A 27420-nucleotide genomic window follows, 5' to 3' on the forward strand; every position below is an offset into this window, starting at 1 on the left:
CCACTCTGGCGGCTCCTGACTAGCGGGCGGCTCTGACGGCTCCTGACTAGCGGGCAGCTCTGGAGACTCCTGAGTGGCGGGCAGCTCTGGCGACTCCTGACTGGCGGGCAGCTCTGGTGACTCCTGACTGGCGGACAGCTCTGGTGACTCCTGACTGGCGGGCAGCTCTGGTGACTCTTGACTGGCGGGCAGCTCTGGCGACTTACGACTGGCCGGCAGCTCTGGCGACTTACGACTGGCGGGCAGCTCTGGCGACTTACGACTGGCGGGCAGCTCTGGCGACTTACGACTGGCGGGCAGCTCTGGCGACTCTTGACTGGCGGGCAGCTCTGGTGACTCTTGACTGGCGGGCAGCTCTGGTGACTGTTAACTGGCGAGGCTGGGCTGACGCACTAGACGCCTGATGCGTGGGGCTGGTACTAGATGTGCCAACCTGGAGACACGCACCTCAGGGCTAGTGCGGGGAGCTGGCCTGGGGCTCCATCCTTGCCCCGTCAAACAGCCCTTGTGCCCCCCCCAAAAAAATTATTGGGGCTGCCTCTCGGGTTCCCTTAACCTCTTGAGACTCTCATCCAGTTAGCGGGATCATTTTCCAGCGAAAAACTCCTAGCGACATTAGCATAACGAAATTCAATATTTATTTTTTTTCAAATATAGGACTGTCTCATATCGTTTTATAGATACACCTCTCTTGAATCGACCCTCGTTGTCCGATTTCAAAAAGGTTTTACAGGAAAAGCACAATATTAGATTATGTTAGAGGAGTACATGGTAAAAGTAGCATCATATGAATTTTCCGACCAGGCACATGCATCACATATAACCAAAAAACAGCTAAATGCAGCACTAACTTTTTACAAACTTCATCAGATGACACACCTAGGACATCATGTTACACACAGCATGCAATCTTTTGTTCAATAAAGGTCATATTTCTATATAAAAACAGCATTTTACATCGGCACCTGACGTTGACTAACTATTTTTTCATAAAATGCGTCCCGGGAAACAGTGCTACAATTTTATAAATTACTATTCGAAAACAATTTTTTTTTTTATATTGTCAATCTAAGATTTATAGATGAATATCTCTTGAAAACACCCGTCATAACAGATTTTAAATTAACTTTACAGGGTAATCACACTTTGAGATAAAAGGGGATGCGATACTCAGAAAATGAGCTAGAAAGCCTAGCTCGTCGCCATCTTGGAACAATCGCACATCACATCTGATCTTGTATAATATTGCCAATAATCCCTCACCTTTAGTTGTCTTCATCAGAAAGCACTTCCAGAAATCCCAGGTCCACGACAAATGTATTTTCGGTCGAAAAAGTCCATCCTTTATGTTCCATTAGCTTGCTGTTGTTAGCGCGTCCTAAGGCTGTAACCAAATGTTGATCCGTGCGCGGCACTTGGCTAACGAAAAATGACTATTTTCCCTCAGTTAGGTTCGTTCAAACATGTCAAACGTTGTATAACATTAATCTTCAGGGCCTGTTTCAACAAGAGAGCCAATCAGATTCGAGTGGGACGATTTCATTGTGTTTCAAAACGTTTCCAAAGGTGGGGGCAGACACGGCCGCCGACGTCACAATGCTGATGGCCCTCCTACTGTGACCAATTGCCACATCGTCTCCTACACTGAGTTTCGACTGTAGAAGCCTCAAAACACTTTGTAAAGACTGGGGACATCTAGTGGATGCACTGGAAAGTGCTCAATTATCATTTTTTCACGTTGTGAATTACAGGGAAGGCTGTGAAGTCGAGTCCACAATTCAGAATCCCACTTCCTGGTTCAATCGGTCTCGGGGTTTTGACTGCCATACGAGTTCTGTTATACTCACAGACACCATTCAAACAGTTTCAGAAACTTTAGGGTGTTTTCTATCCATATAAAATAAGTATATGCATGTCCTAGCTTCTGAGTTTGATTAGTAGGCCGTTGAAAATGGGAATGAATTTTTTCCAAAATGCGCTGTGGCGCCCCCAGTGGTAGGATATACGCAAGAGGTTAACTTGTCCTCCCAGGTCCATCCTTCCTCCTCATTCGTCCGCTGCTTGGTCCTTTGGTGGTGGGTAGTTCGGTCACAGAAAATGTCGTACTCCTCACAGAAAATGTCGTATGGGAGAGAATAGGACCAAGGCGCAGCAGGTTTGTGGATACTCATGCTTTTAATGGTAAAACGAAAGGGCATCCACAGGAAAAACAAAATAATAGACAGTACTCACGACACTAATAGTTTTGCAGGCTCACAAACGCAGTGCAAAAACAACTACCCACAAAACCAAGTGACAAACATACTCCTACATATATGACTCCCAATCAGGAACAACGATCCCAAGCTGTTCCTGATCAGGAGTCACAAGACCAACACAGAACATTCACACACACAAGACTGCCACGTCCTGACCCCAAAACTACTACAACAGCTCCATCTGCTGGTCAGGACGTGACATTAGTACAGAACGTACGGATCTACCCATAAAGAGACGGGTGGGGCTAAGGCTTAAGAGGGTGAGAACAATGCTGAATGGGTGTAGACAAAGGGCTCTCCAATAGTAGTACCAAAACAATTAAAGGCCATTTTCTCAAAAGTGAGTTTACAAGTTGATCAACTTTCAAAGCAAAATTACTTTCCAATTGTTCCTCAACTGTAGTGTATGATATACCATTTTGTAGCTCTGAGTCTCTACTTTTATCCAATGTAAAAATGCAATTGAACATTTAGCTACATAAGACCTATTTGAGCTGGTCGGTCACATTTATCTGGTTAAACACACAACAACAAAAAATGGTCTAAATCGTACAAGATAAGGGTTCTTTGGCTTGTAACCATAGCGGAAACCTTTTTGGTGCTATATAGAACCCTTTTTTTAAGGTTCTATAAAGTACCATGCTCACAAAGTTGATTGAACCTGTATGGTTGAACCCGTTCCTAAGGTTCTATAAAGAATCATTAATAAAAGGTTCTATATAGCACCAAAAAACGGTTCAGCTATGGCTACAACACTTTTTTATGGTTCTTTAGGAACCTTTATGGACAATGAGAACCACTGACTGATTTAGTCAAATGTTCATAAATTGACAGAAGGCCATATGTGAGTCTTTCACAAGACACAGTCACTGGCCATAGTCATACTGTATATAACATGTCACCTTCCTCTTCTTCATGTGGTGTTCCTGCAGACTAGATGCATTGTTGCGCATTGCTGCCTTTCCCAGTTTGGAAAGTGCACTACATTTGTTAAAAGGATAAGGAAAATTGCACCACCATCTACTGTAGGTAAACTTTCATGAAAATAGTTTGTTCCTACAGACAGAGAGTAATGTGGTTGTGGCTTGTTATATAAAGCAGGCAGGCAGACAGGCATCGAGGCATTCAGTTACTGTTCGATGGACGTTAGAATGGTCAAAACAAGTGACCTAAGCGACTTTGAGCGTGGTATGATCGTCGGTGCCAGGCTCGCCATGTCCAGTATCTCAGAAACGGTCACCCTCCTGGGTTTTTTCACGCACGACAGTGTCCATGGTTTACCGAGAATGGTGCGACAAACAAAAAACATCCAATCAGCAGCAGTCATGTGGGTTAAAAAAACTTGTTGAGGAGAGAGGTCGAAGGAGATGACAAGAATCGTGCAAGCTAAAAGGTGGGCCACAAACAGACAAATAACGGCACAGTACAACAGTGGTGTGCAGAACGGCATCTCGGAATGCATAACTCGTCGATCCTTGTCACGGATTGGCTACTGCAGCAGATGACCACACCATGTTCCACTCCTATCAGCTAAAAACAAGAAGAAGCTGCTCCAGTGGGCACAATATCACCAACACTGGACAATTGAGGAGAGGAAAAACATTGCCTGGTCTGGCGAATCCCGGCTCCTGTTGCGTCATGCTGCCTGGTGTCAACGGTACAGGCTGGTGGCAGTGGTCTAATTGTGGGGTGAATGTTTTACTGGCACACGTTAGGTCCCTTGATACCAACTGAGCTGCAAACTTTTCTGACAACTTGTAGAATCCACACCCCGAAGAATTCAGGCTGTTCTGGAGGCAAAATATGGGTGTACCTAATAAACTATAGCACTATTCCTAACACACCTCATCACCCCTTCCCAAAAAGGAAAAGGCATCTAACCCTACAGTATATACAGTATAATATTCAAATGAGCCTCCTCCCCTACTATCCCCATCCCACTACTTTGGCTCCAACAGATCCTACACCAGGCCATTGGGCTGGGAGGCTGGAACCCCTTCTCTCAAAACCCCCTGTAGTTCTTCTGCACTAAAATCTCTGATACCCAAAAAACGTATCTGCGGCTCCTCCTACCAATTCAATCTTCTGGGATTTCCTTTCGATCTGTGCGGTACAAACGCCTAGAAGCCAACCTTACTAAAGCACAAACTGTTCAGGTCACTCTGTACTGACCTACTACTCACAGGGATCCTCTCAGGCTCCCTTAGTCCACCATCCTCTACTTTCCACACTCAGCATGACACTTCCTGGACTGCTCTCACCATGGAAACTTCCACCTGTCTCACTGTCTCAGCATGACACTTCCTGCACTGCTCTCACCATAGAAACTTCCACCTGTCTCACTGTCTCAGTATGACACTTCCTGGACTGCTCTCACCATGGAAACTTCCACCTGTCTCACTGTCTCAGCATGACACTTCCTGCACTGCTCTCACCATGGAAACGTCAACCTGTCTTACTCGCACAGGACAGTTTTGATCCAACATGGCCACCACCACAATTGAAACACTCTACTTTTTCCCCTGAAACTACACAATATTTTGTCCCATGCCCTCCTGCACACTTCTCACACCGAGGAATCTCCCTCCTATATACTGCTGCAACATGACAAATAAACTTGGCACTTGAAACACCATAGTGGGTTCGGAAACAAAAGCTCTCACGGGATAACTTATATACCCTAGCATATCCCACAAACACTCTACATCAAAACTCAGAAGGACAGGCACGGTCTCCTCAGACTCACACCCGCCACCGGGTCTGCGTTGCACCAATCGGCGTGTATCACAGACACCCGGGATCCACAACTTCAGTTGATCCACCTTAACCTGACCCCAGTTACCACTCCTTCCAGCGGCTCTCTGCCCCAGAGAGCAAAGCAGGAGACCACTTTTGTCCAGAGACTCGAAAACGCGCAGCGCTCTCTCCCTCTGACCAGGGAGAGGGCACTCCACCTCTGGATACGCTAAACAAATTGACAGAACCCAACTCCTTTACCCAGCCTGATACAACAAACGGATTGGCCAAAAGGCATGGATCTTTCTCCAGGAATCATCCTCCCACTGGGTCAGAATCATCTCGGGCATATTCCTGACCATTGGGGTGGTGCTCGGAAGCTTTCACCTCACCTGATGACACAGCTTCTTTCTCCTCACTTTTGCCAGGATCAATTTCAAGTTCACTACCTGCCTTCAGGTGCGTAACATGCATTACGGCTTGAATAACGCAGTCGGTTCGGGTTTGCACCTCGCTTCTTCTCGCCATCCTCCCTCTTCCTCACCCTGTCCTCCGACATGATGAATTTCATCTCTCAGTATCGAGCTGCCTTGTGTTGCCATTCTCCCTCTTTTGCTCGCTCATCCACACATCGTTCCGGAACAACTTTAAAACATTTTCACAAGAGTTTTGTTTCTCAGCCAAGTTTTCAACTACAAAATGTAGACTGCTGATGAGGCTGATAAGGCTGCTCATAATAATGTCTGGAACATAATAATGTCTGGAGCTCCACTCCACCCTTTACCACAAGCCCACCCTCACCAATTAAGGTTCCATCAACCTCCTGTGATGTAATATCATAACACAACACATTAGATAAACTGGAAGGACACTCTCACTCACGGTTGCACAAAAAGAGCTGTGTAAACCACACCCCAAAATATTCAATTGAGCCTCCACCCCTACAGTTTGTATTATCACTAAAAGGGCAGAGAACCCTTGAAGAGCTCCAAGGGTTTTTTGAATCATTATGGTTCCACATAGAACCATCACCCTTCCCAAAGAACCCTTGAGGAACCCTTATTTTGTTGTGTAGCCTGGAGGCTCTGGTAACTCAATACTCAAAACAGCTCACAAGAAGGAAGGACAAAGGATCTGTCAGATACTACCCACATTGATCTATGCACAAAGCATTGTCACTGTAACCTATGCAGAGTATACATAGACATTTATAGACATGTATAAACAGTCTGACAGACATTTTGAAAGAACCCACACAAACAGTTAGTGTAAATAGGTATGTAGTGACCTGTAGTGAGACGGCAGGCTGTGGTTTTGTGGTTGAGGATGTTTATCAAGCTACCCCCTGGACAGAGAGAGGGCGATGCCCATTGAGAATATGAGGAAACCACAGTGAACCACAACTTGGTCCCCATACTGTTCTGTACAGAAATACAGGAAGGAAACCTCTAAGAAACGAGCCATAACCATAACAGTGCTCGCTCACCCACGCATGATGGTCCTCTGGTTACTATGGCAACGCACATTTATAACACACACGGCTGTAGATGCATGCACGCAATGTGCACACACAAACACACCAAAACACAAACACACACACACACACACACACACACACACACACACACACACACAAACACACACACACAGCAGTATCTAATCTAACTGAACTTTAACATAGAGAGAGGGAGGTTGAAATAGCTGAGATCCTATAAATAACAGATTGTTTCAGTAAAATGTTATCAGATAGGTGGAGACTGTTAGGAAAATAGCCAGTTACATTTGCTCTGCTGATGAACTGTGTGTGTGTGTGTGTGTGTGTGTGTGTGTGTGTGTGTGTGTGTGTGTGTGTGTGTGTGTGTGTGTGTGTGTGTGTGTGTGTGTGTTTATGGACTGTGCATTTATTTTGCTTCATTTTTCCAATTACATGAGGAAAGAACAGGAAACAAGGCCTGGTGATTGTCTATGCCCCTCAGAGGCTGGTTTCACATGACCACAACTTCAATAATAATAAAAAAAATTCAGCTGGAAGACCGTTAATGCTGTGTCTATTTCTGTGCAACGTTATGAAAAATGAAGCATTTCCCTCCAACGAAATTTGAAAGAAAATAAACCTCTTATCGCTGTCATCTGTCATCTCTCTGTAATATCACCCTCCTATCATCGCTCTATAATATCACCCTCCTGTCATCTCTCTGTAATATCACCCTCCTATCATCACTCTATAATATCACCCTCCTATCATCGCTCTATAATATCACCCTCCTGTCATCTCTCTGTAATATCACCCTCCTATCATCGCTCTATAATATCACCCTCCTGTCATCTCTCTGTAATATCACCCTCCTATCATCGCTCTATAATATCACCCTCCTGTCATCTCTCTGTAATATCACCCTCCTATCATCGCTCTATAATATCACCCTCCTGTCATCTCTCTGTAATATCACCCTCCTATCATCGCTCTATAATATCACCCTCCTGTCATCTCTCTGTAATATCACCCTCCTATCATCACTCTATAATATCACCCTCCTGTCATCTCTCTATAATATCACCCTCCTGTCTAGAGGTCGACCGATTATGATTTTTCAGCGCTGATACCGATTATTGGAGGGCCCAAAAAGGCCGATGCCGATTAATCGGCCGATTTTTTTATTTATTTATTTGTAATAATGACAATTACAACAATACTGAATGAACACTTATTTTAACTTAATATAATAGATCAATACTATCAATTTAGCCTCAAATAAATAATGAAACATGTTCAATTTGGTTTAAATAATGCAAAAACAAAGTGTTGGAGAAGAAAGTAAAAGTGCAATATGTGCCATGTAAAAAAGCTAAAGTTTAAGTTCCTTGCTCAGAACATGAGAACATATGAAAGCTGGTGGTTCCTTTTAACATGAGTCTTCAATATTCCCAGGTAAGAAGTTTTAGGTTGTAGTTATTATAGGAATTATAGGACTATATCTCTCTATACGATTTGCATTTCATATACCTTTGACTATTGGATGTTCTTATAGGCACTTTAGTATTGCCAGTGTAACAGTATAGGTTCCGTCCCTCTCCTCGCTCCTACCTGGGCTCGAACCAGGAACACATCAACAACAGCCACCCTCGAAGCAGCGTTACCCATGTAGAGCAAGGGGAACAACCACTCCCAAGTCTCAGAGCGAGTGACGTTTGAAACGCTATTAGCGCGCACCCTGCTAACTAGCTAGCCATTTCACATCGGTTACACCAGCCTAATCTCGGGGGTTGATAGGCTTGAAGTCATAAACAGCGCAATGCTTGAAGAATTGAGAAGAGCTGCTGGGAAACGAAAGGTGCTGTTTGAATGAATGCTTACGAGCCTGCTGCTGCCTACTATCGCTCAGTCAGACTGCTCTATCAAATCATAGAGTTAATTATAACATAATAACACACAGAAATACGAGCCTTTGGTCATTAATATGGTCGAATCCAGAAACTATAATTTCGAAAACAAAAAGTTTATTCTTTCAGTGAAATACGGAACCATTCCGTATTCTATCTAACGGGTGGCATCCCTAAGTCTAAATATTGCTGTTACATTGCACAACCTTCAATGTTATGTCATAATTATGTACAATTCTGGCAAATTAATTACGGCCTTTGTTAGGAATAAATGGACTTCACACAGTTCGCAATGAGCCAGGCGGCCCAAACTGCTGTATATACCCTGGCTGCTTGCACGGTATGCAAGAGAAGTGACACAACTCCCTAGTTATAAGAAATTCATGTTAGCAGGCAATATTAACGAAATATGCAGGTTTAAAAATATATACTTGTGTATTGATTTTAAAGAAAGGCATTGATGTTCATGGTTAGGTACATTGGTGCAACGACAGTGCTTTTTTCGCAAATGTGCTTGGTAATCTTCACCCGTTTGTCGAAGTAGGCTGTGATTCGATGACAAATTAACAGGCACCGCATCGATTATATGCAACACAGGACACGTTAGATAAACTAGTAATATCATCAACCATGTGTTGTTAACTAGTGATTATGTTAAGATTGATCGTTTTTTATAAGATAAGTTTAATGCTAGCTAGCAACTTACCTTGGCTTCTTGCTGCCCTTGCGTAACAGGTAGTCAGCCTGCCACGCAGGCTCCTCGTGGAGTGCAATGTAAGGCAGGTGGTTAGAGCGTTGGACTAGTAACCGGAAGGTTGCAAAAACGAATCCCCGAGGTGACAAGGTAAAGATCTGTTGTTCTGCCCCTGAACAAGGCAGTTAACCCCTGTTCCTAGGCCATCATTGAAAATAAGAATGTGTTCTTAATCTGACTTGCCTAGTTAAATAAATCGGCAAATCGGTGTCCAAAAATACCGATTACCGATTGTTATAAAAACGTTATATTGGCCCTAATTAATCGGCCATTCCGATTAATCGGTCGACCTCTACTCCTCTCATCTCTCTATAATATCACCCTCCTCTCATCTCTCTATAAAATCACCCTCCTGTCATCTCTCTATAATATCACCCTCCTCTCATCTGTCACGTCCTGACCAGCAGAGGGAGTAATTGTATTAGATTTTGGTCAGGACGTGGCAGTAGGGTTGTGTTGTATGGTTTTTCTAGTATGTCTATTTCTTTGTTAGTCTGTGTGGCTCCCGATCAGGAACAGCTGGTTATCGTTGTTCCTGATTGGGAGTCATATATTAGGAGTGTGTTTTTCACCTGGGGTTTGTGGGTTGTTGTTTTAGCACTGCTTTATGTTAGCCTGCTAAACTGTTCCTGACGGTCTATTGTTTTCTTGTTTTTTCGTGGTGTTCACATTTGAATAAATAATAATGATGAGCACGCAACCTGCTGCGTATTGGTCCACTTTTTCCGACAGCGATTTCGAGATATCTTCAGATGAAGGTGAAGAATGTGACATCATCTCTCTTTAATATCACCCTCCTGTCATCTCTCTATAATATCACCCTCATCTCATCTCTCTATAATATCACCCTCCTCTCATCTCTCTAATATCACCCTCCACTCATCTCTCTATAATATCACCCTCCACTCATCTCTCTATAATATCACCCTCATCTCTCTATAATATCACCCTCCTCTCATCTCTCTATAATATCACCCTCATCTCATCTCTCTATAATATCACCCTCATCTCTCTATAATATCACCCTCATCTCTCTAAAAAATCACCCTCATCTCTCTGTAATATCACCCTCATCTCTCTGTAATATCACCCTCATCTCTCTGTAATATCACCCTCATCTCTCTATAATATCACCCTACTCTCATCTCCTTATAATATCACCTGAATGACCGTTAATGCTGTGTCTATTTCTGTGCAAAGTTATGAAAAATGAAGCATTACCCTCCAATGAAATTTGACAGAAAATAAACCTCTCATCGCTGTCAAAGGTCATCTCGCAGTAATATCACCCTCCTGTCATCGCTCTATAATACCACCCTCCTCCCATCTCTCTATAATATCACCCTGCTGTCATCTCTCTATAATATCACCCTCCTGTCATCTCTCTATAATATCACCCTCATGTTGCCGGGAAGTCAGGCGCAGGAGAGAAAAGATGGGTGATAACAGGAGAACTTTAATATACACCCTAGCCCAAAGACACAGGCGAGGCAGCACAAAGCACAACCACGGTAACATGAACCGGATTAAACAAAACAAACAAACCTAGGTATGAAACAAACCTAGCGCAAGCCAGCCTGTAGTGTAACACCCTACACAAAGAACACTTCCACACACAGACATGGGGGAAACAGAGGGTAATATACATTTAGCCTGATGAGGGAATGTGAACCAGGTGTGCGGGAAAACAAGACAAAACAAATGGAAATGCAAGGTGGAGTGGCGATGGCTAGAAGACAGGTGACGTCGACCGCCGAACGCCGCCCGAACAAGGAGAGGGACCGACTTCGGCGGAAGTCGTGACACTATAATATCACCCTGCTGTCATCTCTCTATAATATCACCCTCATCTCATCTCTCTATAATATCACCTTCATCTCTCTATAATATCACCCTCATCTCATCTCTCTATAATATCATCTTCATCTCTCTATAATATCACCCTCCTCTCATCTCTCTATAATATCAACTTGCTGTCATCTCTCTATAATATCATCCTGCTGTCATCTCTCTATAATATCACCCTCCTCTCATCTCTCTGTAATATCACCCTCCTGTCATCTCTCTATAATATCACACTGCTGTCATCTCTCTATAATATCACCCTCATTTCATCTCTCTATAATATCACCCTCCTGTCATCTCTCTATAATATCACACTGCTGTCATCTCTCTATAATATCACCCTCATCTCATCGCTCTATAATATCACCCTCATCTCATCTCTTCATAATATCACCCGCTCATCTCTCGATAAAATCACCCTCATCTCTCTGTAATATCACCCTCATCTTTCTGTAATATCACCCTCATCTCTCTATAATATCACCCTCATCTCTCTATAATATCACCCTAATCTCTCTATAATATTACCCTCTTGTCATCTCTCTATAATATCACCCTCCACTCACCTCTCTATAATATCGCCCTCATCTCTCTATAATATCACCCTCCTCTCATCTCTCTATAATATCACCCTCATCTCATCTCTCTATAATATCACCCTCATCTCTCTATATCACCCTCATCTCTCTATAATATCACCCTCCTGTCATCTCTCTATAATATCACCCTCCTATCATCTCTCTACAATATCACCCTCATCTCTCTATATCACCCTCATCTCTCTGTAGTATCACCCTCATCTCTCTATAATATCACCCTCTTGTCATCTCTCTATAATATCACCCACATCTCTCTGTAATATCCCCCTCCTTTCATCTATTTAACCCTTATTTTCAACAGGTAAGTTGACTGAGAACAGATTCTCATTTACCGCAACGACCTGGGGAATAGTTGCATGGGAGAGGAGGGGGCTGAATGAGCCAATTGTAAGCTGGGGATGATTAGGTTGTAACGGGCGTCATATAGAGGGGACCAAGGCGCAGCGTGTTGAGTGCTCATATTGTATTTTAATGAAATCGAACACTTAAACAAATAAACAAAACGACAGCCAACAGTTCTGTCAGGTTACACAAACGAAACAGAAAACAACTACCCATGAAAACCAAGTGGGAAAAGGCTGCCTAAATATGGCTTCCAATCAGAGACAACGATAGACAGCTGCCTCTGATTGGAAACCATACCCGGCCAAAACATAGAAACACAAACATAGAATGTCCACCCCCTATCACACCCTGACCTAACTAAACAGAGAAAAAACAGCTCTCTTAGGTCAGGGCGTGACATACAGTGGGGGAAAAAAGTATTTGATACCCTGCTGATTTTGTACGTTTGCCCACTTACAAATGAATGATCAGTCTATAATTTTAATGGTAGGTTTATTTGAACAGTGAGAGATAGAATAACAACAAAAAAATCCAGAAAAACACATGTCAAAAATGTTATAAAATGAATTTCATTTTAATGAGGGAAATAAGTATTTGACCCCTTTGCAAAACATGACTTAGTACTTGGTGGCAAAACCCTTGTTGGCAATCACAGAGGTCAGACGTTTCTTGTAGTTGGCCACCAGGTTTGCACACATCTCAGGTGGGATTTTGTCCGACACCTCTTTGCAGATCTTCTCCAAGTCATTAAGGTTTCAAGGCTGACATTTGGCAACTCGAACCTTCAGCTCCCTCCACAGATTTTGTATGGGATTAAGGTCTGGAGACTGGCTAGGCCACTCCAGGACCTTATTGTGCTTCTTCTTGAGCCACTCCTTTGTTGCCTTGGCCGTGTGTTTTGGGTCATTGTCATGCTCGAATACCCATCCACGACCCATTTTCAATGCCCTGGCTGAGGGAAGGAGATTCCACCCAAGATTTGACGGTACATGGCCCCGTCCATCGTCCCTTTGATGCGGGGAAGTTGTCCTGTCCCCTTAGCAGAAAAACACCCCCAAAACATAATGTTTCCACCTCCATGTTTGACGGTGCAGATTGTGTTCTTGGGGTCATAGGCAGCATTCCTCCTCCTCCAAACACGGCGAGTTGACTTGATGCCAAAGAGCTCCATTTTGGTCTCATCTGACCACAACACCTTCACCAGTTGTCTTCTGAATCATTCAGATGTTCATTGGCAAACTTCTGACGGGCATGTATATGTATTTTTGAGCAGGGGACCTTGCGGGCGCTGCATGATTTCAGTCCTTCACGGCGTAGTGTGTTAACAATTGTTTTCTTGGTGACTATGGTTCCAGCTGCCTGGAGATCATCGACAAGATCTTCCCGTGTAGTTCTGGGCTGATTCCTCACCGTTCTCATGATCATTGCAACTCCACAAGGTGAGATCTGGCATGGAGCCCCAGGCCGAGAGATATTGACAGTTCTTTTGTGTTTCTTCCATTTGCGAATAATCGCACCAAATGTTGTCACCTTCTCACCAAGCTGCTTGGCGATGGTCTTGTAGCCCATTCCAGCCTTGTGTAGGTCTACAATCTTATCCCTGACATCCTTGGAGAGCTCTTTGGTCTTGGCCATGGTGGAGAGTTTGGAATCTGAATGATTGATTGCTTCTGTGGACAGGTGTCTTTTATACAGGTAACAAGCTGCGGTTAGGAGCACTCCCTTTAAGAGTGTGCTCCTAATCTCAGCTCGTTACCTGTATAAAAGACACCTGGGAGCCAGAAATCTTTCTGATTGAGAGGGGGTCAAATACTTATTTCCCTCATTAAAATGCAAATCAATTTATAACATTGTTGACATGTGTTTTTCTGGATATTGTTGTTGTTATTCTGTCTCTCACTGTTCAAATAAACCTACCATTAAAATTATAGACTGATAATTTCCTTGTCAGTGGGCAAACGTACAAAATCAGCAGGGGATCAAATACTTTTTCCCCCACTGTAGGTGACCATGATGGTATGAGGGCCAGATTGGGAATTTAGCCAGGACACCGGGGTTAACACCCCTACTCTTACGATAAGGTCAGGATAAGGTCATTGATCTGCCTTAGTATAGCTACTATCATTCACAACACATTCACTTGCTAAGGCACTGACTGAACAGCTTAACTCATATAGACTGAGTAGGTGGTGTCATGACAAAACTATACATTCCAAACACACTACATCCTCCCATTCTAAATAGTCTACATCCTCTCATTATAAATAGTCTACATCCTCCCATTCTAAATAGTCTACATCCTCCCATTATAAATAGTCTACCCCATCCATTCTAAACAGTCTACATCCTCCCATTCTAAATAGTCCACATCCTCCGATTCTAAATAGTCTATATCCTCCCAATCTAAATAGTCTACATCCTCCCAATCTAAATAGTCTACAACCTCCCATTCTAAATAGTCCACAACCTCACATTCTAAATAGTCTACATCCTCCCATTCAAAATAGTCTACATCCTCCCATTCAAAATAGTCTACATCCTCCCATTCTAAATAGTCTGTATCCTCCCATTCTAAATAGTCCACAACCTCCCATTCTAAATAGTCCACAACCTCCCATTCTAAATAGTCCACATCCTCCCATTCTAAATAGTCTACATCCTCCCATTCTAAATAGTCCACATCCTCCCATGCTAACAAGTCTATATCCTCCCATTCTAAATAGTCTACATCCTCCCATTCTAAATAGTCCACATTCTCCCATTCTAAATAGTCCACATTCTCCCATTCTAAATAGTCCACATCCTCCCATGCTAAATAGTCTCTATCCTCCCATTCTAAATAGTCTACATCCTCACATTCTAAATAGTCTACATTCTCCCGTTATAAATAGTCCACATTCTCCCATTCTAAATAGTCCACATTCTCCCATTCTAAATAGTCCACATCCTCCCATTCTAAATAGTCCACATCCTCCCATGCTAAATAGTCTACATCCTCCCATTCTAAACAGTCTACATCCTCCCATTCTAAATAGTCTACATCCTCGCATTCTAAATAGTCCACATTCTCCCATTCTAAATAGTCCACATTCTCCCATTCTAAATAGTCCACATCCTCCCATGCTAAATATTCCACATCCTCCCATTATAAATAGTCCACATTCTCCCATGCTAAATAGTCTACATCTTCCCATTCTAAATAGTCTACAGCCTTCCATTCTAAATAGTCTACATCCTCCCATTCTAAATAGTCTACATCCTCCCATGCTAAATAGTCCCCATCCTCCCATGCTAAATAGTCTACATCCTCCCATTCTAAATAGTCCACATCCTCCCATTCTAATCTACATCCTCCCATTCTAAATAGTCCACATTCTCCCATGGTAAATAGTCTACATCCTCCCATTCTAAATAGTCTACATTCTCCCATTCTAAACAGTCTACATCATCCCATTCTAAATAGTCCACATCCTCCGATTCTAAATAGTCCACATCCTCCCAATCTAAATGGTCTACATCCTCCCAATCTAAATAGTCTACAACCTCCCATTCTAAATAGTCTACAACCTCCCATTCTAAATAGTCCACAACCTCACATTCTAAATAGTCTACATCCTCCCATTCTAAATAGTCCACATTCCCCCATTCTAAATAGTCCACATCCTCCCATGCTAAATAGTCTACATCCTCCCATTCTAAATAGTCTACATCCTCCCATTCTAAATAGTCTACATCCTCCCATTCTAAATAGTCCACATCCTCGCATTCTAAATAGTCCACATTCTCCCATTCTAAATAGTCCACATCCTCCCATTCTAAATAGTCTACATCCTGCCATTATAAATAGTCCACATCCTCCCAATCTAAATAGTCCACAGCCTTCCATTCTAAATAGTCTACATCCTCCCATTCTAAATAGTCCACATCCTCCCATTCTAAATAGTCTACTTCCTCCCATGCTAAATAGTCTACATCCTCCCATTATAAATAGTCTACATCCTCCCATGCTAAATAGTCTACATCCTCCCATTCTAAATAGTCCACATTCCCCCAATCTAAATAGTCTACATCCTCCCATTCTAAATAGTCCACATCCTCCCATTCTAAATAGTCTACATCCTCCCATTCTAAATAGTCCACATCCTCCCATTCTAAATAGTCCACATCCTCCCAATCTAAATAGGATACATCCTCCCATTCTAAATAGTCCACATCCTCCCATTCTAAATAGTCTACATCCTCCCATTCTAAATAGTCCACATCCTCCCATTCTAAATAGTCCACATTCTCCCAATCTAAATAGTCTACATCCTCCCAATCTAAATAGTCTACATCCTCCCATTCTAAATAGCCTACATCCTCCCATCTAAATAGTCCACAACCTCCCATTCTAAATAGTCCACATTCTCCCATTCTAAATAGTCCACATCCTCCCATGCTAAATAGTCTACATCCTCCCATTCTAAATAGTCCACATCCTCCCATTCTAAATAGTCCACATTCTCCCAATCTAAATAGTCTACATCCTCCCAATCTAAATAGTCTACACCACCTCCCATTCTAAATAGTCTACATCCTCCCATCTAAATAGTCCACATTCTCCCATTCTAAATAGTCCACATCCTCCCATGCTAAATAGTCTACATCCTCCCATTCTAAATAGTCTACTTCCTCCCATTCTAAATAGTCTACAAATTCTCCCATGATGCCTATTTTACTTCTCCTCAAAATATAACCAGCATCTGTAAACTCAGAACCTGAACTTCATTAATTTATTCTCTCTCCCTCTCTCCCTCTCTGAGAGCTGCCAGCCGAGCAGGAAAATAACATCCCCCAGGAGGTCTCCCATTTCTTTTCACACCATCATATAATTACTTCACGTTTCCCCCTGAGTTCATTTAAGGTCAGTAAATCAATACTTTCCCTGTCCCTGTCTTGTTCTTAACAGAGGAAAGCACTGTGTTGCTTTCTCAGTCTCTGTGTTTCTCTGTCCCTGTGTGTGTGTTTGAGTGGTGGTGCTGGGAAAAGAGACAGACAACTAATTGTGTTGACAGAGACAATGGTGTGAAGAGGAGAGAAGAAGAGATATCTTCCCCAAGTCTATGATGTGCCTCAACACCCAGCAGTACGTCAGATGCCTCAGCAGTCAGCTAGAGCTCATTGACATTTTTATGTAAATCAAATCAAGTTTGATTTGTCACATGCGCCAAATATAACAGGTGTAGACCTTACCATGAAATGGTTACTTAAAAACCCTTACCCAACATTGCACTTTTAAGAAAATATTTACTAAATAAACTAAAGTAACAGTGTACAGTGAGATGTCTCATTGACATTGTTATGTAACAGTGCTACATTGAACATCTCATTGACATTGTTATGTAACAGTAGGTCATTGAACATCTCATTGACATTGTTATGTAACAGTAGGTCATTGAACATCTCATTGACATTGTTATGTAACAGCGCTACATTGAACATCTCATTGACATTGTTATGTAACAGCGCTACATTGAACATCTCATTGACATTGTTATGTAACAGTAGTCATTGAACATCTCATTGACATTGTTATGTAACAGTAGGTCATTGAACATCTCATTGACATTGTTATGTAACAGTAGGTCATTGAACATCTCATTGACATTGGTATGTAACAGTAGGTCATTGAACATCTCATTGACATTGTTATGTAACAGTAGGTCATTGAACATCTCATTGACATTGTTATGTAACAGCGCTACATTGAACATCTCATTGACATTGTTATGTAACAGTAGGTCATTGAACATCTCATTGACATTGTTATGTAACAGTGCTACATTGAACATCTCATTGACATTGTTATGTAACAGTGCTACATTGAACATCTCATTGACATTGTTATGTAACAGTAGGTCATTGAACATCTCATTGACATTGTTATGTAACAGTAGTACATTGAACATCTCATTGACATTGTTATGTAACAGTGCTACATTGAACATCTCATTGACATTGTTATGTAACAGTAGGTCATTGAACATCTCATTGACATTGTTATGTAACAGCGCTACATTGAACATCTCATTGACATTGTTATGTAACAGTAGGTCATTGAACATCTCATTGACATTGTTATGTAACAGTAGGTCATTGAACATCTCATTGACATTGTTATGTAACAGCGCTACATTGAACATCTCATTGACATTGTTATGTAACAGTGCTACATTGAACATCTCATTGACATTGTTATGTAACAGTAGGTCATTGAACATCTCATTGACATTGTTATGTAACAGCGCTACATTGAACATCTCATTGACATTGTTATGTAACAGCGCTACATTGAACATCTCATTGACATTGTTATGTAACAGTAGTCATTGAACATCTCATTGACATTGTTATGTAACAGTAGGTCATTGAACATCTCATTGACATTGTTATGTAACAGTAGGTCATTGAACATCTCATTGACATTGGTATGTAACAGTAGGTCATTGAACATCTCATTGACATTGTTATGTAACAGTAGGTCATTGAACATCTCATTGACATTGTTATGTAACAGCGCTACATTGAACATCTCATTGACATTGTTATGTAACAGTAGGTCATTGAACATCTCATTGACATTGTTATGTAACAGCGCTACATTGAACATCTCATTGACATTGTTATGTAACAGTAGGTCATTGAACATCTCATTGACATTGTTATGTAACAGTGCTACATTGAACATCTCATTGACATTGTTATGTAACAGTGCTACATTGAACATCTCATTGACATTGTTATGTAACAGTAGGTCATTGAACATCTCATTGACATTGTTATGTAACAGTGCTACATTGAACATCTCATTGACATTGTTATGTAACAGTGCTACATTGAACATCTCATTGACATTGTTATGTAACAGTAGTACATTGAACATCTCATTGACATTGTTATGTAACAGTGCTACATTGAACATCTCATTGACATTGTTATGTAACAGTAGGTCATTGAACATCTCATTGACATTGTTATGTAACAGCGCTACATTGAACATCTCATTGACATTGTTATGTAACAGTAGGTCATTGAACATCTCATTGACATTGTTATGTAACAGTAGGTCATTGAACATCTCATTGACATTGTTATGTAACAGCGCTACATTGAACATCTCATTGACATTGTTATGTAACAGTGCTACATTGAACATCTCATTGACATTGTTATGTAACAGTAGGTCATTGAACATCTCATTGACATTGTTATGTAACAGTAGGTCATTGAACATCTCATTGACATTGTTATGTAACAGTAGGGCATTGAACATTTCATTTTCATTGAGTTTCACTCAAACCAACTGTCAAAATCTCTGGATTAATATGAATCAACCTACCTACATGGACAGTGCCTTCAGAAAGTATTCTTGTAAGCCCATGTGGGCTGGGCACCGGTAGGTGTATAACACTATAAATCAATAATTTGTGCCCTTTGACTTATTACACATTTTGTTATAGCCTGAAATCAAAACAGATAAAAAGATAAAAAATATCACTCATCTACACACAATACCCCATAATGACAAAGTGAAAACATGTTTTTAGACATTTTTGCAAATGTATTGACAATTAAATACAGACATATCTAATTTCAATAAGTATTCACACCCCTGAGTCAATACTTTGTTGAAGCCCCTTTGGCAGAAATTACAGCTGTGAGTGTTTCTGGGTAAGTCCCTATGAGCTTTTCACACCTGGATTGTGCAACATTTACCCATTATTCTTAAAAAAAAAAAAATCATGCTCTGTCAAATTGGTTGTTAATCGTTGCTAGACAACCATTTTCAGAGCTTGACATATATTGTTAAGTAGATTTTTGTCAAAACTGTAACTCGGTCACTCAAGAACATTCTGTCTTCTTGGTAAGCAACTGCAGTGGAGATTTGGCCTTGTGTTTTAGGTTATTGTCTTGCTGAAAAGTGAACTCATCTCCCAGTGTCTGGTGGAAAGCAGACTGAACCAGGTTTTCCTCTAGGATTTTGCCTGTGCTTAGCTCCATTCCATTTCTTTTGTATCCTGAAAAACTCCCCAGTCCTTAACTATTAAAATGATTTTAATTCTGTACAGGCTTCCTTCTTTTCACAGAGATGAGGTAGTCATTCAAAAATCATGTTAAACATTATTATTGCACACAGAGTGAGTCCATGCAACTTATTATGTGACCTGTGAAGCAAATGTTTACTCCCGAACTTATTTGGGCTTTCCATAACAAAGGAGTTGAACGCTTATTGACTCAAGACATTTCAGCTTTTCATTTTTATTTATTTGACATTATGGGGTATTGTGTGTAGGTCAGAGACAAACAATCTCAATTTAATCCATTTTAAATTCAGGCTGTAACACCACAAAATGTGTAAAAAGTCAAGAGGTGTGAATACTTTCTGAAGGCACTGTATATCAGTCTCCTTACCATTGCTGGAGGTGTTGACATAGTAGCGCCGCCCTTCTGGTGACATGTAGCACTTCCAGTGTTGAGGGAGAGGCTCTCCGACGTCCTCAACCGGCAGTGAGGTCATAGACGCAGTTTTCTGTCAAAACAGATAAAGACGTAAAAATATGAATAAAATGGACATAAGGACTTTCAGCTTTCACACAAGTCTTTTATTTCTAGCTCATTTCACAATGACATCATTGGTGGAAATACTGTGGTATATTTAAGCAATAAGGCCCGAGGAGGTGTGATATATGGCCAATATACCACGGATAAGGGCTGCGTCCAGGATCTCCAAGTTGCGTCATGCGTAATAACAGCCCTCAGCCATTGTATTTTGGCCATATACCACAAACCCCCGAGGTGCCTTATTGCTATTATGAACTGGTGTAAATAGAGCAGTAAAAATAAATGTTTTGTTATACCTGTGGTATACGGTCTGATATACCACGGCTGTCAGCCAATCGGCATTCAGGGCTCAAACCATCAAGTTTATAATGCAATACTAAGAACAACAAACAACTACAGCCAGTCTGCTATTGGCCAGGCATGATAGAACTGATTGGAGGTGCATGCACACACATATGTCCGCATACATTTTAAATAATTTATTTGAATCCTCCAATCAAATTTACAAAAAAAAGATCCAAACATTTCAAAGGTCCCTGTATGCATGGCACTCAAGGGTACAGAAAGCACCTCCTTCTCCAAACAGCAAGGCTGCCCGCAAAAGCTGAAACAGAGCAGTACCTAGCCAATTTCTTTGCCCTAGTTTTTGTCAGGCCCGCAATCTGGAGGCCACACACTGGAAACCTGTGTACATGGCTGAGACTGCCAAATATCAGAGCCACCAGCTTGCACCTCCACCTGAGGCTGTCCAAGCGTGCCACAGGGTCTGGTATTTAAGCAGCTTCTCTGCAAAGGTCTTCTACACGTAGCCGTCCAATGAGCAGCCCACTTCCAAAAATGAGCACCTCCCCCTGGCCTCCCCCCACAACAATGATATCTGGGGTATTTGGCACACAGGAAAACACATCAATATCAACATCAAACCAGCTTCCCCTTACACAAGAATGTTTATGCATGTGTGCTGTTGGTGAGACTACTTGCCTCACCTTGCTGGCTATTAGGTCAACAAGGCAGTCATGTCTAGCACTGTACAAATCCTTGTATGAACAGCAGCCATTTACAACAGCGGCAATGGATTACATTTGACTCACGTAGAATACAAAATGGTTCACGCACACACACACACACACACACACACACACACACGCCACTGTATAGCCAACTCTGGCCAGATGCTACTGATTAAAACACCATGGCTCAGCATAAGGTCAAAACCATTGTAACATGTTATTGTGCTTGGGAAAACTGGCTGAAATTCCTTAACAATTACTCTCTGTTATTGGAGCGGATGCCAAGTTGCTCAAGCGACTTTAAGAGATAGGTTTTAGTGGGTGTAAGGAAACTTAACCGGAGTGATTCAGGAGAGTTCTATGTACACGTTAAGGTCTTTAACCATTACGTCACTGCATGTCTACAGAGGGATAAAGGGAGAGCTATGCTTGAGACATCTTATTAGTTCATGGGAACCATGGATGACGTCCAGGTGAGGTATTCCAACATCATATATGCTCATTCACAGACCTACTACTGTAATTCTTCACTTTTACATACATCTATGTAATCATCCCCAAAGCCATCCCCAAAGCCAACACCTCTTTGGCCGCCTTTCCTTCCAGTTCTCTGCTGCCTATGACTGGAACGAATTGCAAAAATTACTGAAGCTGGAGACTTATATCTCCCTCACTAACTTTAAGAGTCAGCTGTCAGAGCAGCTTACTGATCGCTGCAGCTGTACACAGCCCATTTGTAAATAGCCCATCCAACCAACTACCTACCTCATCCCCATATATTTTTTAGTTTTTCTGCTCTTTTGCACACCAGTATTTCTACTTGCACATCCTCATCTGCACATATATCACTCCAGTGTAAATTGCTAAATTGTAATTACTTCACCACTATTGGCCTATTTATTGCCTTACCTCCTTACTTCATTTGCACACACTGTATACAGATTTTTCTATTGTGTTATTGACTGTACGTTTGTTTATCCCATGTGTAACTCTGTGTTGTTGTTTTTGTCGCACTGCTTTGCTTAATCTTGGCCAGGTCGCACTTGGAAATGAGAACTTGTTCTCAACTGGCCTACCTGGTTAAATAAAGGTGAAATAAAAAATCTAATCCCTCTCAAGATTATGCTTAGCTAAATATGATGTGTTGGGTGGTGATTTACATTTTAGTCATTTAGCAGACACTCTTATCCAGAGCGACTTACAGTAGTGAATGCATACATTTCATTTCACACATTTTTTTTTTTGTACTGGCCTCCCGTGGGAATCGAACCCACAACCCTGGTGTTGCACACACCATGCTGGCGTAACAAACACCATGCTCTACCAACTGAGCCACAGGGAAGCTTGGTGATGGTTGGTTGGTTGGCTGAAGTAAAAGCCTGCACACCCCTCCCACCCTCCAGGTTCAAGGCTGATGACCACTGAATGAGACAAGTAACAGGGAATGCATGCAACTTGAGTCCTAAATATTTGACCAGTCATAATTCCATCAAGTTGGAGTGCTAGAAATGTGTTATGAAACATGTTATCAGCTCTAGCATGCATCATCACTGCCGTTATGCAGAAGCCAACACAACCTATTGTTTCTGATTTAATAGACAGCTTGCTCTTCATTTTTCAGTTTTGAAAGGGATGAGTCAGCATTCTTTAATGTTAAAATGAGTTGGGAGGAACAGAGTCTAACATAAATGAATCACAGAAAATGTCCTAAGAGAAAAATCTAACATCAACACAGACATATCACCACATTCCCTCACTAGTGCTACTAGGGCTACTTAGTCATCAACGATGACATCAACAATGTGCAGGATTAACTTCTATCATTGAAGACAGAAACTGTCGCTCAAGAGAGATTCATCTTTATCTGTACCTCTCAGAATGAACCCATGCCATTCAATGCTTTCCTGGAAAAGAGAAGCTGAGAAGAGAAGAAGAGAGGAGGAGAGGACAGGAGAGGAGAGGAGAGGAGTGGAGTAATGGAAATATGATTAAAGGTTTGACTAAATGATTTCACTCTGAAACCATATAACTTTGTGAAAGGGGTTAAAAAACTATAATCCAATGGTGTGTGAGTAGACTTTTTAAGACTAGGACACTGTTACTACTTCAAAATAAGCAGGGCAGATTTGATAAGACGACCTTGGGAAAGGAACAGGAGAAGAGGCATCCCTAAGTTAGGGAGAGAAACAATGGCCTGAGAACGGTTTAGCTGGCAGGAGATTAGAAGACAGGTTGCAAGGTTTGATAATGAATGTATGTGTACTGTGGAAAAATACAGCCGCCTAAAGCGGGGTGGAGTTCTCTACTGATGCGAGTTCATGTGGGTGTGTGGTAATATAAAAGGCTTTGTGCATTGTATGGATTTTAGAGCTCTCGTAAATAAACGTTCTGACCATTGTTAGCTGGGCCTCAGTCTGTTTCTTTCAACCGGAACCTTACACCTTCTGGTATACAAACTGAGTAGTTAAATTGAAGTTCGGTTTAAGAACATTGATAAGTTAATTCCCATAACAAGAGGAGAGGAGAGGAGAGGGTTCATCTATAGTTCTGGGAAGACAACTCCTTTCTGAGTAGCCTAAGTATATTTTCTGTTTCTATTAGTTGTTGTTGATATAGTCTGGCTAGAGCAACTCTAGTTAAGCCATGTCCCTTTACCTAGTGGCCTACTTAATCAGTGCTGTTTAAACTGCTGAATGCTCAGTACTTGTGGCTGTGAAGTGTTGAAACATTGACTTGGACTGGTTTCAGCAGGTCAATTTGTGTAGCAGCTTTCTGATAATTGGAGGGTGTGTCTGTTGGAGGGGTATGTGTACTTACCTGTCCTCTCTGAGTATTTAGAGAGCCCTCCTAGACCCCCAGTCTCAGTGCTCATCTACAGTTCTGGCTAGTTACGTGTTGTCCCTCTACCTAGTGCTGTTAGCATTAGTACTTCAGTCTCCCTTCGCTTTTTTCAGCGACAGCTGTAAGCAGCGGTGTTATCAAACGGTGGTGTTGCCACCAAAACAAAGACAGTCCTGCCGAGTTGTTCCTGACGGGTTATTCAAGGAAGGGATGATAGCAAACCATCACTCTCTCACTTTAGTATCTTACCTAGTTATTTTCAGATGATCTCATTATATTCCTTTGTAGCTTTGTGTTTTCTATCTCTGTTCACTCCTCTCCCTGAAGGATTTTAAGACACTCCCCCGCCCCCTTTGGCTGCAACCCTTCTAATGTAACGTACCTTGTGCGTACAACCCATGTGGAATTCCTGGTCTCCGGCAGCGTTTAGAACTGCCAATCTATGGACACCAAGGCCAAGTTAATCTCAGCCTATGCTACCATTCAGTCGCTAGACTTTTAGACCCTGACGGAGACATGGATTAACCCGGACATGGATTAACCCAGACACGTTATTATACAGAACAGCAGCACAGCACTGTACCTCATTTGAGGGCATCAGTGGTCATTGTGTTATATATGGATTAAATTAAATAACCTTGAAGGTTCCTCTGTTTATTAATAAATGGAGGTGTAGACCTCCCGAGTGGTCTAAGGCACATTGCAGTGCTTGAGGTGTCACTACAGATCCGGGTTCGATCCCAGGCTGTGTCACAACTGACCATGACCGGGTGTCCCATAGGGTGGTGCACAATTGGCCCAGTGTCATCCAGGTTAGGGGAGGGTTTGACCAGATTTTCTTTTTACTTGGCTCATCTCGCTCCAGCGACTCCTTGTGGCGGGCAAGGGCCTCAGTCGTCAGTTGAACAGTGTTTCCTGCGACACATTGGTGCAGCTGGCTTCCGGGATAAGAGGGCGGGTGTTAAGGATCGCGATTTGGCGGGTCATGTTTCAAGGACGCAAGATTTGACCTTCGCCTCTCCCAAGCCCGTTGGTGAGGATTCAGCGATGAGACAAGATCGTAATTGAATATGACGAAATTGGCGAGAAACAAAAATGATAATAATAATAATAAAACAATTGGAGGTGTATAACGTTTCACAACAGAAAGAAGAAAAAATGGGATGTGTGGCTGTAAGTGAGCTTTCCTGAGGGGGGGGGGGGGGGTAGTAGTCAGCATTACATCATAAAAGAGCCACCAAAGGAAAAAGGATATTGTCGCTTCTTTGATTTCCAAAGTCATGTCTTGGTCTTCTCAGTAAGGTGAAACCAGGCGCTTTAACACAGCTGATTTAACACGCTGATTCCTTGGTTCACCCTGTCACTGAGTGAATTTGTCTTTGAACTATACCAGTCAGTAAATCAACGTTCAACAAGGGTGAGGGCTCTGTGGCCCGAGCTCAACCATTTAATAATGACTTATCTGTTGGACCAATTAGGTCTGAGCTATTTCAATGTGAAATATCCAACAAGGCCGTACAACATAGGAGAATTCCTACATTCGTAACACCCTGATCTGTTTCACCTGTGCTTGTGCTTGTCTCCACCCCTCTCCAGGTGTCGCCCATCTTCCCCATTATCCCTTGTGTATTTATACCTGTGTTCTCTGTCTGTCTGTTGCCAGTTTGTCTTGTTTGTTCAAGCCTACCAGCGGTTTGTCTCAGCGCCTGTTTTTCCCTAGTCTCTCTTTTTCTCATCCTCTTGGTTTTTGACCTTTGCCTGTCCTGACCCTGTACCCGAAAGCCTGACCACTGCCTGTCTCTGAGCCTGCCTGCCGTCCTGTACCTTTGCTCCACCTCTGGATTATTGACCTCTGTCTGACCTGACCCTGCCTGCCGTCCTGTACCTTGGCCTCTGCTCTGGATTATCGACCCCTGCCTGCCTTGACCTGTCATTTACCTGCCCCTGTGGTTACAATAAATATTGTTACTTCACACAGTCTGCACTTGGGTCTTACCTTGATTCCTGAAAGTGCGAACTGGACATGACTGACCCAGCAGACTTGGACCAGCTCCGCAATGCGATCTCCTCCCAAGGAGCCCTCATTGGTAGACATGAGGAGTTGCTTCTTGGTCTGATGGAAGGGTTCCAGGACATGACCGAACGTCACAACCTAGCATTGGACGCTTTGCGAGAGCAATTCTGTGGGTTGCCTACTAGGCAGCCTACCACGACTGTAACCTCCCAGCCCCTCAGTAACCCGGCTGGTAGCAGGGCTGTCACCCCGGTTTCACGGGAACCACGCTTTCCTCCCCGGAGGGCTACAATGGAGATTCCAGAACCTGCTGGGCCTTTCTCTCCCAGTGCTCCGTCATTTTCGAGCTGCAGCCTTCTTCATACCCCTCGGACAACTTGTCGATATTGTACATTTTACGCTGATGTCCGGGAGGGCACTCGTCTGGGCCATGGTGGTGTGGGAGCAACAATATGCCGTCGGCCTCAGTCTGGAGGTGTTTGTGGCGGAGGTGAGAGGTTTTTGAGGCTCCGGTGTCCGGGAGAGAGGCTGCCCAGAAGATACTCCAGCTTCGGCAGGGCTCCCTCAGTGTGGCAGACTGCGGTGGAGTTCCGCACGCGGCAGCGGAGGGTACCTGGAACACGGAAGCGCTATTCGACACATTCCTGCATGGGTTATTGGTGGGGGTAAAGGACGAGCTTACAGCCCGGGAACTACCGATGGATCTCGACTCACTCATCATCTTCCAGATCGATGGACGGTTACGGGAACGTAGGAGGGAGAAGAGGTCTGATTGCGGTCCCAATCGCTCACTCAAGGATCGCACCTAGCATCTGATGAACTCCGGAAGTCCCAGAGAGGATCCAAGCTTACCCGAGTTCCTCCAAGAGCCTCCGAAGACTGCCGAGTTGCCTCTTCCCGAGCAGATGCAGCTGGGTACTGTCATGCCCTGATCTGTTTCACCTGTCCTTGTGCTTGTCTCCACCCCCCTCCAGGTGTCGCCCATCTTCCCTATTATCCCCTGGGTATTTATACCTGTGTTTTCTGTCTGTCTGTT

The 27420-nt window shown here is 42.6% G+C and overlaps 1 protein-coding gene across 1 annotated transcript in view; it reads right to left on the reverse strand.

Moving 5' to 3' along the window:
- LOC115163150 (growth arrest-specific protein 7-like) overlaps positions 1-27420 on the reverse strand; it is a 117481-nt gene that overhangs the window by 72063 nt on the left and 17998 nt on the right. Inside the window, exon 2 of the mRNA XM_029714813.1 lies at positions 20370-20487. Coding sequence (XP_029570673.1) covers positions 20370-20487 — 118 coding nt within the window. The remainder of the gene's footprint in view (positions 1-20369; positions 20488-27420) is intronic.

This window comes from Salmo trutta, chromosome 2 (assembly GCF_901001165.1).
Source record: "Salmo trutta chromosome 2, fSalTru1.1, whole genome shotgun sequence".
NCBI classification, from domain to species: Eukaryota; Metazoa; Chordata; class Actinopteri; order Salmoniformes; family Salmonidae; genus Salmo; species Salmo trutta.